This window comes from Notothenia rossii (genome assembly GCF_949606895.1).
Source record: "Notothenia rossii genome assembly, chromosome: 7".
NCBI lineage: Eukaryota > Metazoa > Chordata > Actinopteri > Perciformes > Nototheniidae > Notothenia > Notothenia rossii.
This window is the reverse complement of record NC_136905.1, coordinates 20735323-20752627: the sequence shown is the minus strand read 5'-3', so window position 1 is coordinate 20752627 and position 17305 is coordinate 20735323. Positions and strand designations below refer to the sequence as shown.

The 17305-nt window shown below is 40.1% G+C and overlaps 2 protein-coding genes across 3 annotated transcripts; both read right to left on the bottom strand.

Annotated features, from left to right (window-relative positions):
• Positions 1-3819: 3819 nt before the first annotated feature.
• Positions 3820-8305, bottom strand: cyp21a2 (cytochrome P450, family 21, subfamily A, polypeptide 2). Of its 2 annotated transcripts, XM_079692316.1 has the most exons (12): positions 8180-8305; positions 7798-7986; positions 7618-7707; positions 7377-7531; positions 7128-7223; positions 6764-6874; positions 6582-6668; positions 6225-6308; positions 5979-6092; positions 5722-5888; positions 5042-5145; positions 3820-4953 (listed from the first exon to the last, which is right to left on the bottom strand). In XM_079692316.1, exons 1-12 carry the CDS (start codon positions 8292-8294, stop codon positions 4700-4702), a joined length of 1566 nt encoding a protein of 521 aa, XP_079548442.1. In that variant the 5' UTR covers positions 8295-8305; the 3' UTR covers positions 3820-4699. The 2 variants fall into 2 exon arrangements, with proteins under 2 accessions (XP_079548442.1, XP_079548441.1); XM_079692315.1 differs by having other exon boundaries at positions 5722-6092.
• A 346-nt stretch (positions 8306-8651) lies between these two features.
• On the bottom strand, positions 8652-16656 carry tnxba (tenascin XBa). The gene is made up of 15 exons (XM_079691156.1): positions 16540-16656; positions 14293-15301; positions 14102-14200; positions 11541-12728; positions 11311-11433; positions 11042-11185; positions 10825-10944; positions 10586-10741; positions 10364-10476; positions 10141-10273; positions 9900-10051; positions 9718-9814; positions 9462-9623; positions 9205-9368; positions 8652-9109 (listed from the first exon to the last, which is right to left on the bottom strand). Exons 2-15 carry the CDS (start codon positions 15170-15172, stop codon positions 9011-9013), a joined length of 3630 nt encoding a protein of 1209 aa, XP_079547282.1. The 5' UTR covers positions 15173-15301; positions 16540-16656; the 3' UTR covers positions 8652-9010.
• Between the last annotated feature and the right edge of the window lie 649 nt (positions 16657-17305).

Genomic DNA, 17305 nt, shown 5'->3' with positions numbered 1-17305 from the left:
ATTACTTAGTACAACTTGAATTGAGTTTTAAGTCAATTAACCCAGAAATCAGAGTTCAAATTACACACAATATCAAGTTGATGTAATTACCAACATTATTACGTCAACACAACTTATAAATTAATGTTGGCAACTTAAAATGTTTATCTAAATCAATTAACTCACATTTTTATCTTGCAACCATGCATTTAATTAAGTGGAGGTGAAAGGTCGCCTCAATTCTTTTTAGAGTGTATAGAGCAAGTTAATTCACCAGTAAGAGAAAGCACTGGGAGAAACAGCTTGTTTAGAAGAGTGTTATTGACATGTATTAAACCGCTCTGCCAGCTATTGTGGTTTCCTCCAGACCAAAGTAAATTGAAGTCTTTTCCACATTCTTTAGAGCAGGTGAGCACACAATGTGAGATGATCTCCTCCTGGCACACACTCTGAAGTAACTGTAAAGACAAACATGATAGAAAAGGATTTAATAGCAAAGTAATACAGCATGCTCTGTATTGGCACTTATAGAGTGTCAATACTCACCATCGAGGGTATGCAGCCTGATTTTGTTAAACACCTTTTGCTCATCTGTAGAGTCTGAACAGTGGTATTATCCTGCATTTAAAGCCCCCACTTTGGTAATGACAAGTGATGAGTCTTTATTCAAATGCAATGCCTCTATTTGGCCTCCATAAAGCAAGATATTATCATCTGTCAGGGTCCTTTCACCCACAGCCCACTTCACGCCCATGCTGAGGGAGGAAGTGTTTCTACATGACAGTGACATTAGCCACGTTCACACCGGAGTACTTTTCCCACTTTAGTTCCGATATATAGTTCCGAAATGTCGCGTTCATACGTTCAAACCAAAAAGAGCCGGAACTACAATTAGTTAATGAGATCCTTTTTACCCCCTTTTCCGTCACTGCTAGAGAGCAGGGACTCTCATGTGGCTCTCTTGTGAGAAAAGAGCTATATTTCTGATTGGCTGGGCGGATTGCAAACCACGCCCCGTAAAACTCAAAAAAAGTGTTGCGAAGCCACCATTTTATTATCCTCGCATTAGCATTATTAGCATTAGCCCAGCGCAGAAACGCAGAGAGAGTAATTTATGGCAACACAAAATAAAACATGGGAGCGGTGGAGATGAGGAGGTGTCGGCGTTCTGGCGATTTACTCGGAAAGCTTCGCTTCTACTGAAGCCAGTCCCCAACTCCGGGGACTTCCGGCCGGGGATTTTGGGCGGCAGTGAAGTAAAAAAATAAATAAACAATAAAAGTTGTTTGCGGCCTGCCAGTAAACCCAAAACAGAAAGGGAAGAAGTGACGTCAGCGGCTTCATTTGCCTAATCCACGCCCATGGATTTATTCCGGTGTGAACGCGATCTTTACTTAGTTCATCTGAACTAAAGAGTTCTGATTAACTAAGTTCTCATGAACCTTTGTGGGAAAAGTACTGCGGTGTGAAAGCGCCTACTGACTCACCCACTGCAGTGAACACTTCCTCTATGCCATCTGAGGGGAAACAGAGCTTACATTTTGTGCATGGTAAACCACATTGTTTATGTGGAATCTGGAAGTGGAGTTTGGTACCTTTGTTGTTGTATAAGTGATGGTGGCCATTTCATTCTGAGTCAGCTGGCATTTCCATTTTCTGTGATGGTCTGTACGTTCTTTAGTGATGATCAGTTTAGAGAAGCATTTCGAGGGATATTTGAACTGAAATATATCCCCGTTTAATTGTGTATTATCTTCTGTGATCCACTTGATATGTATCCCTTTATTGTTACAAGCAACACGTCCTCTATACATATTGAGGAAACACTGGAGTTCTATTGTGTCTTCCATAGGATTCGGGTTCTCAACAACTATAGGAATGAACATTATTAGTTCACACATGTGACTACTGTGATATTTAATTGAAATTGTTCAAGAATGGTTTGAGTCACTTACCTTTAAGAATCTGAAGTGAAACCTTTGAATTGAGCACTCCATTGTCACAAGAGTAAAGTCGTGCACTGCATCATCGAGGACATGGTGGTACTGGTTAATCTTCAGAGAGCAGTCTTTTAGCAGGGCTACCCGTTCGGGGGCCGTCACCCTTCCAGCTTTCACCACCTCAGTGACTGTATGAAATTCTCCAGCCATGTTCCAGTTTACAGAGGAGCAGTGTTTGATTGAGGGCATGCCACATGGTAAAGTAATGTTATCTGCATTTTATTTTAATTCCCATGTCATGGAAGTTGGTTGAACAATCTCATTTACTTTGTGAGAGCACATTTTAGTGGGAAGTTGGTCGCCTCCATTATGAACTGATCTTGTTAATAACCATGTTTGGAAGTATAATAACATTGAAATTACATTTGCTTCAGATTATTAGTAAGAAAAAAAAAGTATAATTTTAATTATTAGTAATAGGACTACTTTTAGACCTATCTTTTGAAATCCTATAGTAGCCTAATTTCATTGATGCAAACACAGGTATGGTGAAAAAAGAGAAAACTATTCGAAGCAGAAAAAAAACAGCGTAATATACCATCTGACAAAGGCTTGTGCTATAATGCTTCAATTAACTGGCTATTCTTTATAATATATGCTACTCAGATTAATAGGAGACAGATATGTTAAGCTATAAATCAAGGGTTTTTATTATTATTTACAGCAGGGGTGGGGAACCTTTCTTTTTTAATTCTCCACGAATTACACAAATCACCCAAATCAGCGTTAAAAAAGCGTGAGGCGCCGAAAAGCGACTAATTTGCATCACTGTAATTTACTTTGCTAAAGTCACATTCGACGGCCTATATAATCCGTATCCGCAACATAATAAAGAATTGCGTCCTAATGGGAGCATTTTTGCCCCTATTTGTACCACAAAGGAGGTTGAAATGTGGCTACTGAGATTAAGCACCAGTTTATGCAGCATTACAGTACGCTGGGCGACCTAAATCAAACACACCCACAACGTTTTGTGAACAGGTGCATGCTGGGTGTGGCTAGCATGCTAACATCTTAAAATGTACTTGTTTTCTGGATTCTCTGGTAAACTTCTTTCTTCAGTGGGATAAAAGGACATGCTTTGATAATGAATGAGCTGAGGAATTGGACCTGGTGCGGATTTGTGGAGGAGTTTTCAGTGCAGACGCGTTCAGAAAGATGAGTACACCAACACACATGGACCGTTGTATCCCTCCAAATCAACATTGCTAGTGGTTGTGTGCATGCTCTACACACATATTGGGTTTTGTTTGTGGCTGCAGCTGATGTAGTTTCACATCTAGTCACATCTGTATGTCATGGTAATGCATTAAAGCCTACTTTATATAGTACTATACTCCTACCCCCCACCCTTCAATAGTGTTGGCGAATCCCTCTTTTTGATGCACTATTATTGTAGTTACTTGATGTTTTGTGGTTGTCCTCGACTGAAGAAGTTAGTCAACTAACATTCATACAATTTAATTGACAGATCTGTTAAATGGAAAAAATGATGTGCTCATAAGTTTCTTAGAAATAAGTATTTTAGCATTAAAGAAATAAAGTAAAACTGAATAATTGGCTAAAGTAATCTTAGTCAACTAAGACCAACATTACCAATCATAAACAGATCAGAAGACATTATATTCTGTATATTTACCAAATGACTGAAATCCAGCAGCTGCCTTGGTGAGAGAAAGAAGACTCTTATCCATGAAAAATATGCCATCCTTCTAATAGAATATGTCTTCTCCTAGATTGTCTTGCTTATTCCAATATTGCTAAATCCTCTGATGACAGAAGTCACATGTTAAGGAAATGAATCATTTTTTATTTTAAGACTGGCCCAGAAGAGGCCCATGTTCATCTTTGCACGATATGCCTTCAACTTTATAAAAAAACTGTAGCCACTATACACACAAATGCCTACTGTGTGCTTTAAATGTAATATATCCCCTTTCTATCACGTGTGCAAACAACAAAAGCCTCTAGTTATACACTGGTATTGTGGTTATCTTTCATCAGATTGATGCAGAACATAATTAATGTATAAATGCTACACACACTTTTACCAGATGTGCCTTGAACCAAGGGAGGAGGAGTGGTAACCTCAGAGTCAACTGGACATTTTCTTCAGGAGGGAAGTGATTTCACTTTCTGTAGCATACTCAGTGTTGGTCCACAGGGTGGTGCTGTCAGACTCTCTTACATATATTCTATTATTCAATCTAGTAGTATCTTTTACAAGTTTTCAGTGTACAATTTCTGGGTTTGGAATCTATTTTTTCATTCAAATGCAGCTTCACTTGAACTGTGTTTATTTGATCAAGATATCCTTATACGGATCCTTCTTGTTTATATTTTAGGAAAAATATGATTGATGATGACTCATATAATTTCCCTCCTCCACGGTTGATTCTGAGGCTGATTATTTTTGCATATACAATCTTTATGCAGTTTGATTCGCCCTTTAATACTAAACAAATAAACAAATGTTTATATATACATCTCAATATAGATGGTTGAATATAACTTTTTAATACATTCGGAGCTATAAACCCAATAATTGACCATTTTAATCAGGATATTTAATACCGCAGCCAAATATAAAAATGTGTTGATTAGACATACCAATGAAGGTTCTGTAATGATACTTACATTTAAAAGTTTGTTAAAAAAAGTATTTGTTTTCACAGAAATAATATGTTTAAGCAACAAGCAAGCAGTACACCCTCTGTAGTTCAGGGATTAGTCTCAGGCCTCCGACATGCTACAACTGTGTAGGGTTTGACCTTGAGGACAACACTGGCAACCCCTCTCAGGTCGGGCAGAGAGGCTTTATTCTCAGGAGGGATGAAATGGAAATCTCTCAGCAAGTAGGCAGTGAACAGAAAGAGCTCCATTTTGGCCACGGACTCCCCCAGGCAGAGCCGAGCCCCCCCTCCGAAAGGAATCAGGGCACGGGTGGAGCCTCCTCCTCCCGCCAGAAATCGCTCTGACAAATAAGAGAGAGTAGCTACTTTATTTGAGATCTGCTGAGCCAAGTGAAAGGAATGCACTTCACCTCACAGTTGGAACAGTACCTGGTTTGAAGTTGTATGGGTCAGACCAAACTGCAGGATCATGGTGAGCTCCAAAAAGATTAGGAATGATGACTGTGTTCTTCGGGATGAAGTAACCTGCAATACTAAACATGTGTAGGAGTTATACATTTGCACTAATGCAAAGTAAAACAGTGTTTTCATCCATACAAGTGGCCTTTGTGTATACCTGCTGACTGAAAAACCTGATCGCAAGAGGACCAAAGTAGCTTTGTCAATATAGTTATCTAACCATTAGTTTGCATTTTTTAAAATCTGGATCCAGATGCAAACTTACAAACCTGGAAACAACACATTTATACAATTTGTTGCTTACTAGCTTTTAATATATTCATGATTTACTTGATTTGCCAAAACAAAGCCAAACTTTTTGCATACACTATTTAATGCAATTCATTCTTCATCTTAATGTATGCATTGCTTCAAGCAGTGCCAAGTGGGTAAGATTTCAGAATTCACAATGCTCTGGTATTGGACCAACAAACAAATATTATGAGTGTAATATCGGATAAACATGGGTTTTTGGCAGTTTTCGAAACTATCTGTAATGTAACCACCTCTACCAATGCCAGTAAAACAATAGGATCTTATAGACAAAATATCTCGATAAGTAGCCACTTGTCTTCATTAATTTCATCATCACTGCACATGATTCAGCTGACCTGCTGTCTCTGATGGCTCTGTGTGGCACAGCCAGCGGGGCGACTGGCCTCAGTCTGAGCACCTCGTTGATGAGAGCGCTCAGGACAGGAAGTCTGTGTCTGTCACTGTACTTGGGGTATCGTCCCTCTAGTACTGTGCACATCTCTTCATACACTTTGGTCTGCACCTGAAGATTTAAAAAAGAGCTTAGAAAGGCAATTAGATCATCGCCCAGTGTGTGTATATATACAGTGTTTAATGTGGAGATGTGCCCTGCCTCTGGCCTGTGCAACAGGAAGGCCACAGTCCAGTTGAGCCATGCTGCAGTGGTCTCTGTTCCCCCGATGAGAAGGTCCACAGTGGCCATGTGAACATGAATATCTGTCAGGCGCTGAAGACATTTTGTTTAGTATTTTTCATAGTACATTACATTTTCAATACATTTTAAGTCTTCAGTTAAGCTAACTTAATTCCCAGTGCAATTTGAATTGTGCTCCCCTGGAATTCTGTAATTTGTACCTACCACTCCATGTTCTGTGTTGTGCTGTTTTTCAAGGCCCTGTAGGAGTGATCCTGTGATGGCATCCTGATGTATTTTGTCTTGTGACTGCACATGTGACAAAGCAACAGCTGATTAAAATATATATAAGGAAAAAACAGAGCTTGGATACATCCACTTTTCTGGATGCGCACACAATGAAAATATACTTGGGTTTGTTGCAATTATTGAACTTTGCACTATAATACAATTTTTAAACAGACAAAACAATCTGATCTCCCCAAAGGCTAATATAGTGCAAATGTCTCATTTTATGATTGTGACATTTCACTATGATTTGTTGTCATTCTTTTGGCATCTTTGACATTTGTTTTTACTGACCTTGTAATTGTTGAGATGTTCCTTTATAATTTCATCTCTCTTGGCCACCTCTCTCAGAAGACGGGAAAATACAGGATTGGGCAATTTCTTTGAGAGAACAAATTACGTAATCTGTGAATTCTCACTCAAAAGATGTTTTGGTTTTTCTTGCGATCTTTGGTCAAGAATGAATATTTACTGACTCTGAGCAGTGGAAAGGAGTCCAGAGCAGAAATCCAGGAGGAGCCCCACAGGGCAACAATCTCATTCAGACAGCTGTGCAGCTGCTGCAGCTCCGAAGAAGTCTTATTATACTAGAAAACAGATCGAAAATATAATTTTGTTTCATTTTTTAACATATCCTAACAGAAAAATGCACTGTTCAGTAACAAAATAGTACATTATAAGTTCACTAATGGAATATAAGCTTCTAAATAGGGTAACATAAACAGGCAACCAAGCACTCGTATGCCACAACCTCAACTGTTCATTGATGCAAAGCAGATTTTGCAATCCCTCTTCGAGCCTCCGAGGATAAAACTTTGCTGTGGGAAGAAGGATACTCACTTCTTTTCCAAAAGCCAAAGTGGTGATGACATTGCTGGCTGCCACTGTGAAATCCTCTGAGAGATCTACAGCGCTGCCTTGATAGTCCATCAACACCTAAACAGCGAACAAACAATGCTTTGTCTTTTGAGTCTGACCACTCTGGAAATACCCCCAACATCTTGTTTGTTCTGCCATCACATACAGGCCATTATGTGTTTCAAATAGTGAATCCACTGTTGTATAATTAGTTTCTCTTTTGTTCTGTACCTTTCTCAGATGCAGCGCCTGTCTTTCGATCACACTATGCAACGATTGCTGGCAGCAACGCTGCAAAGCACTGTGGACGAGGCGACGGTGTGCCCTCCACTCCTCATTATAGTCCCCCAGAGAGATGGTATGCCCTCCCCCAGACACAATATCACCTAATTCAAGTCAGGAGGGGTTAAACAATGATACAATGATTATGCACACACAAAGCACACATTGCAAAAAGCTTCAAGCTGTTTACCTGTGTATGAAACTGGTCTCCCTGCAAAGTCTGACCATTTTTTCACCAGTGCTTCTCTTATGAAATCACTACTGTTTAGTACCACCATGGCTGAAAAACACAACAGGGTTTTGTACTATCTAGAGAAAACACATTTTAAAAAGTTGTGCAAAATCCATCAATCTGAAATGGGATGTTTACTTGTGTTTCCACATTTCAGGCGGTAGATGTTTCCATACCGCTGTGCCAGATTGGTCAGGTGAATTGGCAGATGATCATGTGTCAGCTCCATCATATTGCCTATCAGGAAGAAGCTGGGAGGACCTGGGAGGGAAGGAGACGAGGAGAGGGGGAGCAACTGATGGAGATTCTGCAGCAGTCCATCTTTAACTACCGGATGAAAGATTTTGGAAAGAAAAAGGTAAAACGAGGAATGCATAATAAAATCCATTAGAACTCACCCAGGTCAGGGGTTCACTATTGTTTGGTGCTTTGAGAAAATGTCCTGTTCATTTTATTGTACAACCAGTTTGTTAAAATATACAGTTATTGGCAACAAATAGATAAATACCTGTTAACTTACTTCCCTTGTGGTTTTCCTTTAAAGATGTGTCTCTCTTACAAGTAATCAGTATCATCAACAGCAGCAAAACTAGGATCACAGCTCCCACAGTGATCACTGATATTTTCATTGCCATTATGTGTCTTCTTGCTGGTGTCCCTCTTCAGAAAGGTTGTCAGCACACTGCTTGCCCCACTTATAGTCTGCTCATCACTATCTTAGCCAGTCAGGTTAAAACAATGTTGATGTTTTCACTCAAATCAAGGACCTTTGACTATTTTGTATGTCAACACATCTGATAATGAGATGAAGGCGACACATGAGACAGAGTGATAAATATAGCCAGGACTTCCTGAAGGGCATGATAACACTTCACAGTTTACGCAATGGTAAGTTATGTTGGCATTTGTTTTCTTTAAACACAGGGTTTGAGTTTTTTAAATCACTGTTACAAAACCAAAAAAGGACACGTCAGACCCACATTAGCCACATTTATTCCAATGGAGTGAGACAGTGCATATTCAATAACAGTAGTAGTGGGGTGGCATACCGTGGTGGTGCTGAAGAAGGTATTACTCAATACACTGTGTTGAGATGGACCGGTCAGGCAGAACAGAAGATACAACATTCAAAATAAAACATTTTCCCTCTCTTTTGGTGTATTTCCAGAAAATAACAGATCAGAAAAAAAGGTTTGGATATTGAATCAAATGTACTGATAGCTGTCGTTAAAGCTATCGAAACCACTGTACATGCAATTTCAGTTGGAAAGTGACATGCAGCAACTGTGAGATCCACTGTCTTCTGGATTTCTGAACCTTTTATTCTCTGTCAGATGTATTGAGACTGTCCTTAGCCATGGGTGGCAGGAGAGAACCTAGCCGGTCTGAACTTCATCTCAGTGAAGGCAATGGAAGAGTCTTTACCTTTCCAGTCTATCCAGACCACTCCCTGTGTCAGAACAGAGACAAAAAGTGATGTTAGGTTTTTGTACCATAGAAGATGTTTAAAGTTCAATAGTATATGCCCAGGTTGATGAAGTGTACCTGATTATTACTATTGATGCCATGAAGACCGTTGAGGTTGGTCTTGTAGCAGTTCTTGTACCACCAGCCTCCCATGTAGGCCCTGGCACAGTGGATCCCCAGAGGATCAGTGTCCTTGTCGCGGGTTGAGAATGGACGTCCATTATGGTACCTCATGGAGTCACCTGAGAAAAAGTGACATTAAGGTATGAATTATTCACGTTTTAACAGTAAAATATAGTTTATACTGCACATTTCACATTCAGTATGGTTTTTACCTGCAGTTCCAGTGTAGCCAGACACTGCAAGAGTGTAGTGCCTCTCGGCTGAATCAATGGTGAAGTTGGCGTAGTGAGCGTAAGCGGTGTCATTTCCAGATTGCAAATCCACTCTCAGACTCACAGGGCCAACAGTGGTCAGGTTGTGAAGGAGCTCATTTCCTAGTAGTGGTAGAAGGAACAGTTGAGGCAAATGTATTCAAAATCTATATTCTGGTGCATATGCGATGAAAATAAGGACTTGATATATCTGTACCGAGCCAGAAGTCTTCGCTGAGGTTTCCAAAACCAGCGCTGTATTCATTCCATGTTCTGTAGAAATCAGTTTTTCCATTCATCCTCCTCTGAAAAACCTAAAAACACACATCAGATGTTTACTATCAAATCCATTCTGCCATTTCCTCACCACAAAATATTCAGATATCAACTGTTTGTCACCGTCCAGCCGCCGCCATCAGTCTCCATGTCACAGTAGACTCTGACTGCTCCTCCCTCTTTTCCATCTGGGTAGATATCCACCTCTCCTGACTGCAGAGCTCCATTGAGCAGCTCCTGAGAGCACTCGGTAGGGAAGGGGAAACGCAGTTTGCCTAAGGCATGAAACAAAAAAGAATAACTTATAAAGCTAAAGTATTGATAGGGCAGATAAGCAGGGACTGTGTTAGTTGAAGTACAACACCTGTGATGAATTCTGTAGTGACAACAGATGTGTATTGTCCTTCTCTCTCGCCTTGTACCAGAACAATGTAGCGTGACATTGGCAACAGCCCTGTCAGTTTATACTCTGTGCTGGATTGATCCAGGATCACCTCCTAATGTATACACAAAAAAGCACACTTAGTTTGTAAATGTCATTCATTTTTTTTAACTGTATGTGAGAATGATAAACGAATATTATTGACCTTTGTCTCCTCTCCTGCCAACTGGTAGATCAGTCTGTAGCTGTAATAAACCACAGTGGATGTTCTCCATGCTATCACCGCAGAGCGAGTTCCCACTTCACTGGCTTTAACCACTGAGAAACACAAACATATTTTTAGTAAGCAAACTATAAACACAAACTATGCAGACAATGGCAAGGAAACAATCCCTGTCCTGGTAAATGTATTCCCTTTTCTACTCACGATTAGGTGTGGTGAAAGTAGTAGAGATGGCCATGCTCTGCAGACTGTCCTTCTGACTCAGCACTTTGACTGTGTACACCGTGCCTCTCTGCAGGCCTCTCAGCTGGTGCTCCACTGAGCTTCCAGACAGCATCACTGTCACTGTCACATTAGGAGCTGTGGCAAGAAGGAGAAATAATCACAGTATTTAATCTTGAAAACTTTGTTATTTATCATTCGGGTAATATTGCCACACTCACTTTTAGAGGACTCGTAGCTGATGATGAAGCGGTCTACTTTCCCCTGACTTGGTGTCCATTGCAGCACAGCTTTGGTATCTGTCACATTGACAACTTGCAGATGTGTTGGAGGAGCGGGCACTGCAGTGAAGAGTCAATCCACAATGTGTTTATATGATTTTCATGTGTTAAGACAAACAATAAGTGACTGTAGATTTTAGAAAATGTATCTAAGTACCTGTGGTCATAAGGGATGTTAGGATGTCACTACTTGTTCTGCCTTGTGTAGTCGTTACAATGATAATGTAAGAGGTTCCGGCAGACAGCTTTGACAGAACCACGTAAGATTGATGAGACTCCACGGTTGCAAAGCGGCTCTCCCCTAACAGAATAATCACAATTATCCCAAAGAAAACATGTACTCTTCCCAATATAAAAAATCCCCACTGACGGAAATGTAGGGGATTTTGAGCTAAGGTGCAGTATAAATGCAGGGCTTTGACAAACCTGTGATGATGTTGGTGTACGTCACCCTGACGCCTGAGAATGTGGTCTTTGGTTTGGACCAGGAAACATTGAGGGAAGAATCTGTTACATCGCTGAAAACCATCTCTGTGGCTGGCTCAGGCCCTGAAGACAGAAAACAAGGAGATTCTTATTCTCATGTTGCTGCTCCTTTGCCTGCTAAAATGAAGGAATTATTCTTAAAATAGAAACCTCATACAACTTTATTTTACCTGTAATTATAGTTGCTTTATGAGTCTTTGATTTCCTCTCAGCTGCAGAGCCATATACTTGAAGAACATATGCTGTATTTGCCCGAAGGTTACTGAACTCTACAGAGCGCACGCTGCCAGGGACCACCATAGAGATCCTCTTTGTTTCAGTTTTGCCACTAGCTGCAGCTGCTTTACCAGAGGCAGCAGTTGTGTTGGTGCTCTCACTCTGTACTTGGACTTCAGTTGTGTTCTTAGCTGTTGAGGCTGCGTCTCCTTCGAGAGCTACTTCTTCCATTTCCTCGTGGTTCTCTTCGTCACCCTCTGTTCGGGGCTCTGTTCTGATCACGGTGAAGTTCTTGAACATCCCTTGTGGTGCTGACCATGTGACGGTGAAGCTGTAGGAGGATATGTTTACGACCTTTACAGAGCCTAATCCAGAGCCTAATCCAGATCCTCCCACCTTTCTCGTGGAGTCATGGGTGGTTGATACCAAAGTTGAATTTACTAGATACTGACTCTTCTGTACGTCTTTCTCTTTCTCAACTTTGCCAGGTACAGTGTTTCTGTTGTCTAAAGATTGCACATTTGCTGTTTCTACTTTTACTTTCTTGGTGCGTTTAGGTCCAGATGATTGAGTTACATTCTTCTCAGCCAGTGTGGACTGCTCCATGGTCTCCTTCCCTGTTCTGGTTCTGTTTGCTCCAACACCCTTGGTCAGAATGGTCACAATTTTAGCTGTGCTATTAGATTTCTTCACAATACTCTGAGTTACATTCGTTTGAGGTTGGTCTTTTAGCTGGTTTGTTTTAGGATGTGCTTTATCTTTGGTTCTATCTTCAACAAGCTTATTGTCAGGTTTTTGGAAGAACTTTTTAGATGTTGTTTTGCCTTTGCGGGCCTCTTCCTGCTTTCTGCCCTCATGTTTCAACAGAACCTGACCAAGTGTTGGGATAATGGTGTTTTTGCCACTTGTCTTTGTAATAGTGATTTTGTTAACGGAGGATTCTTTTTTAGCACCTCCTTTAGAATTAGTAGCCACTTTGGTTTTAGTGGTGGTCTCTTTGACGTCAGACGCCTTCTTTTGCTCTTTCTTCTGTAAAAGTGTGTTTTCTACTGTGTTGATTTTCTCCTTCTTGTTTTCCTTGTCTTTGTTCGACTGCTTGGTCATTGTTTCCATGGTTACCTCGACCTTTCCTTTGGCAGTTTCTGAAATTGCAGAGTAGAGGTTACAATTAAAGTATGAATGAGAGTTAAAGATACAATTATCTCACTTACAATTATGTGCCTCTAATTAGGGTTGCTCAATTAATCGTATTTTAATCGCAATTACGATTATGGCTTGCAACGACTATGAAAACAACGTAATCGAAATAAAACGATTTTTCTGTTGTTATTATTATTATTACTTTTTCCTTTTTTTTTCAAATATATATACACTGAACAAAAATATAAATGCAACACTTTTGTTTTTGCTCCCATTTTTCATGAGATGAACTCAAAGATCTAAAACATTTTCTATACACACAAAATAACCATTTCTCTCAAATATTGTTCACAAATCTGAAAAAATCTGTGATAGTGAGCACCTCTCCTTTGCCGAGATAATCCATCCCACCTCACAGGTGTGGCATATCAAGATGCTGATTAGACAGCATGATTATTTCACAGGTGTGCCTTAGGCTGGCCACAATAAAAGGCCACTCTGAAACGTGCAGTTTTGCTTTATTTATCTGGGGGGGTCCGAAAACCCTAGGGTTAAACCCTAACCCTAACCCTAACATGTCACCCATTGAGCATGTTTGGGATGCTCTGGATCGGCGTATACGACAGCGTGTTCCAGTTCCTGCCAATATCCAGCAACTTCACACAGCCTCAGTGTCTGGGGGGGTCCAAAAACCAGTCAGTATCTGGTGTGACCACTATTTGCCTCACGCAGTGCAACACATCTCCTTCACATAGAGTTGATCAGGTTGTTGATTGTGGCCTGTGGAATGTTGGTCCACTCCTCTTCAATGGCTGTGCGAAGTTGCTGGATATTGGCAGGAACTGGAACAAGCTGTCGTATAGGCCGATCCAGAGCATCCCAAACATGCTCAATGGGTGACATGTTAGGGTTAGGGTTTAACCCTAGGGTTTTCGGACCCCCCCCAGACCCCCCCAATAAAGCAAAACTGCACATTTATGAGTGGCCTTTTATTGTGGCCAGCCTAAGGCACACCTGTGAAATAATCATGCTGTCTAATCAGCATCTTGATATGCCACACCTGCGAGGTGGGATGGATTATCTCGGCAAAGGAGAAGTGCTCACTATCACAGATTTTTTCAGATTTGTGAACAATATTTGAGAGAAATGGTTATTTTGTGTAAAGAGAACATGTTTTAGATCTTTGAGTTCATCTCATGAAAAATGGGAGCAAAAACAAAAGTGTTGCGTTTATATTTTTGTTCAGTGTATATTTTTTTATTGGTTTTTCAGTTTAATTTTTCTCCCATAATCGAGCAGCCCTACCTCTAATGCTACCAAATCCAAATACTGCAGACCTTTTACTTTTATGACTCAGCTCTTTGTGCACACTTACTGCAGTCTGGACCGGTGAATCCCTGTTGGCAGATACATTTCCCCTCCTGACACTCTCCATTGCCACTACATCCATTTGGACAATTAGCAGAACATGGACCTGTGCGGCAAGAAAAACAACCAAAATTACTAAATCAACATCTCTAATGAGTTCTAAAATACAATATACTACTCAATATGACTGAATCCTACATTTCTCTTTAATGGAAGTCATCTCTCGTTCCAGTCGGGCCACACGTCCTTGCAGCGCAGCCATCTCAGCGTCACATCCCCCGCTGCAGCCACCAGGCACCAAGCTGATCTTATGCGTCATCACCAGAGGCTCGCCAGGCTTCAACTTCAGCTCTTTGCCATTGTTTGAGTCACAGCCTTCACTGATGAACACCTTCATTGGTTTTGCAGAGGAAGGCTTTTCTTTGGTAGTGGTAGTGTTGGGAGCTTTGATTGCAGCAAGCTTATCTTTGTCAGCTGCATTTGCCGGTGTTGACTGAGCACTTTGATCTACTGTGAGGGCAGGCTTGTCTTTGGTGGAAGGAGATTTAGCTACAACAGTCTGATTGACAAGGGTTGTGGGCTTATTTTTGGTGGTTTTAGCACCGGCGGGAGTAGCCTTTAACGATGTTGACTGATTTTGAACTACAGTGGGGGCAAGCTTGTCTTTGGCAGTCTTCCCATCACTGGTTGAAGGTGATTTCATTGAAACGGTCTGATTGACCAAAGGTTGGAGTTTGTCTTTGGTGGTTTTAGCTCCGCTGGCTGAGGCAGACTTTGTGGATGCTGACTTAACTTTTGGAGTTACATTGGGGGCAGGCTTGTCTTTGCTAGCTTTCACTTCACTAACTGTAGAAGCCTTTACTGTTACTGTGGCTATAGTGGATACAACTGTTTGATTGACTGTGTTTGGCTTCAGGGTCTGTTTGGTGAGGGCAGCAGTGGTTTTTGGTTTTGACAGGGCGAAAACTGCATTGGATTTGGTCACGTCGCTTCCTGTGGAGTTTCTCCTCTCAGTGGTCGGGGATTGAAAGCAGGGAAATGGGGTGAGAAGGAGGAGAACTCCTAAAGTAAACAGCATTTTGAACCAGCAGCAGTAGCCTGCGATGGTATTGCCTTTGGTGAATTTGTATGTATGTTAGTATAAAATTATTATTTCTTCCCCAATATTTCTGCGACCACTTGTAAAATGGATTATGCCAAGTGTCTCCTAGAAATGAAAAAACAATGAAAAAGCGAGTTATTACTGAGTTGAATGCATGACATTTTATGACAAATCATTTTAGAACTTGTTTTTTATCCGAAGAAAGGATTTGCAATTTTGTTTTGCCAGCATCTCATTCACTGAGTTCCTTTTCACACCTTGTGCAAACCTCTACTGGCTATATGCTACACAGATCAAAAGAGACCTGACAGCAATGACTAGAGTCCACTGAGAGAAATGTAACATACAGCGAGTGGCATTGTTACATAATTTCTTATTTGGACCAAGAAACACATTTTGGCAAGTTTTCAGTCTTTGTGAAAGGTTATCTTGTCAAAATAAAGGCACAACAAATATTACTAAAATGCAGTTGTGCATCTCACTAAACATAATGTTTATTTTATGTGACATTGTTTATTGAACAATCCTAATCCAATTTTCTCTGAGCACCAGTGCAAGACATTAGAACCAGTAAGCATCACGAGAAAATATATTGAGTTCATAAAAACTAATATAAATATAAAAACATTTCTAAACTGTGTCTACTTATACACAAGACAAAATAAATAAACCTGAAGAATTGTAGCAGTGTTTAATCAGAAAATACTTCATTCAATGGCTTGCCAAACTGAGTATAAATCTAAATGAGCTGATTTGAAACAGGAAGGAAGAAGGGGACTTGAGCTGGGGGTCTCTGCTGGGGAGACTTTGCAGAGGTAACAGAGCAGCACTGTATAGGACTGTGGGACACTGTAAGTCTTTCACTATACAGAAGGTTACATAATCCACAGAACCAACGACTCATAAAACCACCGAGAGAAATATGTCCAGCTTTGGCTTTAAAACAGCAGAAAGTCAAATAAATCATACTGTAAGTAAACAAGTTAGATGTTGTGCCATATAGCAAAAACATTTTGAAATGTTTCCTTGGTGCACAGATAAACTGCCTAATCGGCTGCAGTATCAAATGAATGAATAGCCCCTTTTCATTCACGAAATATAAATTGTTATATTATCACAGTATTAATCTTGATATAATGAAGAAAGCTTCAGGTAAAAGCCAGAAGGAATAACAACTCCACATCATCTTGCACTAAGACTAACATATCATATCACCCAATGCAATTAGTGCAGAAGGTCCTGTTAGCAGCTGAAACACGGTATTAAACAACATGACTGTTTCCAACAAATATAACACTGAAAATGATGTTCAACTCTAATATTATAATGAAAAAGGAACTTACCAGAAGATTGATGTTTCTTGGGCTTTATCTCGTTCTTTATGTTGCTCCCTCCATCTAAATGTAAAAGCTCACACAGACTTGTTGGTTATGATCAGGGAGGAAAAAGGTGAGAGAAAGTACCACCACTAGAAAGGAGGAGAGTGATAAAGTCTGCTCCTACTTAAGGACCCCCTCCTCTTCCTCCACGCCTAGTGGTCCCACTTTCTCAACCACTATGAAAAATATTTGTATTGGACTTTAAAAAGAGTTGCTTTTTTACACAAATATGAATATTAACAATGATCAAATACTCTCTTGTATTTAGTTTTCTTGTTTTTTTCCACTTTTGTAATGTGTTATACATCTTGCTGGTAGATTTAACATTTTAACTTCTTTTGATAGAATGATCCAATAATTGTTGATGAACACATCAATAATAAATCACATGCACTTCAACTTTTTTGTGTGTAATCCAACATAATTTCCAACATGTATTTTGTAAATTGTGTAACTTTTTATTTATTTTTATTATATTTTTTATTATATCATAACTTTTTTTTTACTTTAATACTTTTGAATGCATGTAACATTAAGCTTCCTGTGCTGTAACAATGTAAAGGTCCCCTCTGTGGGACTAATAAAGGTATTCTGATTCTGATATAATGTTATCAGACTTTTAGTGAACGTACAGAACGTTTTTCTCTCAAACCCACTCTCAGCACATACCATGGCATTTGTTTGTCTTCTTTCATGTACTCTAACACAAAAATAGCCTGCATGTTCAGGT

Excerpts from the sequence above, each read along its gene's own strand:
- cyp21a2 (XM_079692315.1), bottom strand. The coding sequence starts at position 8,294 with ATGGCAATGAAAATATCAGTGATCACTGTGGGAGCTGTGATCCTAGTT. Across the intron at positions 6,669-6,763 it reads ACTCCTTTCCACTGCTCAGA|AAATTGCCCAATCCTGTATT; the intron begins GTCAGTAAATAT and ends GTTCTCTCAAAG. Across the intron at positions 4,954-5,041 it reads CCCATACAACTTCAAACCAG|AGCGATTTCTGGCGGGAGGA; the intron begins GTACTGTTCCAA and ends CTTATTTGTCAG.
- tnxba (XM_079691156.1), bottom strand. The coding sequence starts at position 15,172 with ATGCTGTTTACTTTAGGAGTTCTCCTCCTTCTCACCCCATTTCCCTGC. Across the intron at positions 14,201-14,292 it reads GACTTCCATTAAAGAGAAAT|GTCCATGTTCTGCTAATTGT; the intron begins GTAGGATTCAGT and ends CTTGCCGCACAG. Across the intron at positions 9,369-9,461 it reads TGGCTACACTGGAACTGCAG|GTGACTCCATGAGGTACCAT; the intron begins GTAAAAACCATA and ends ACTTTTTCTCAG.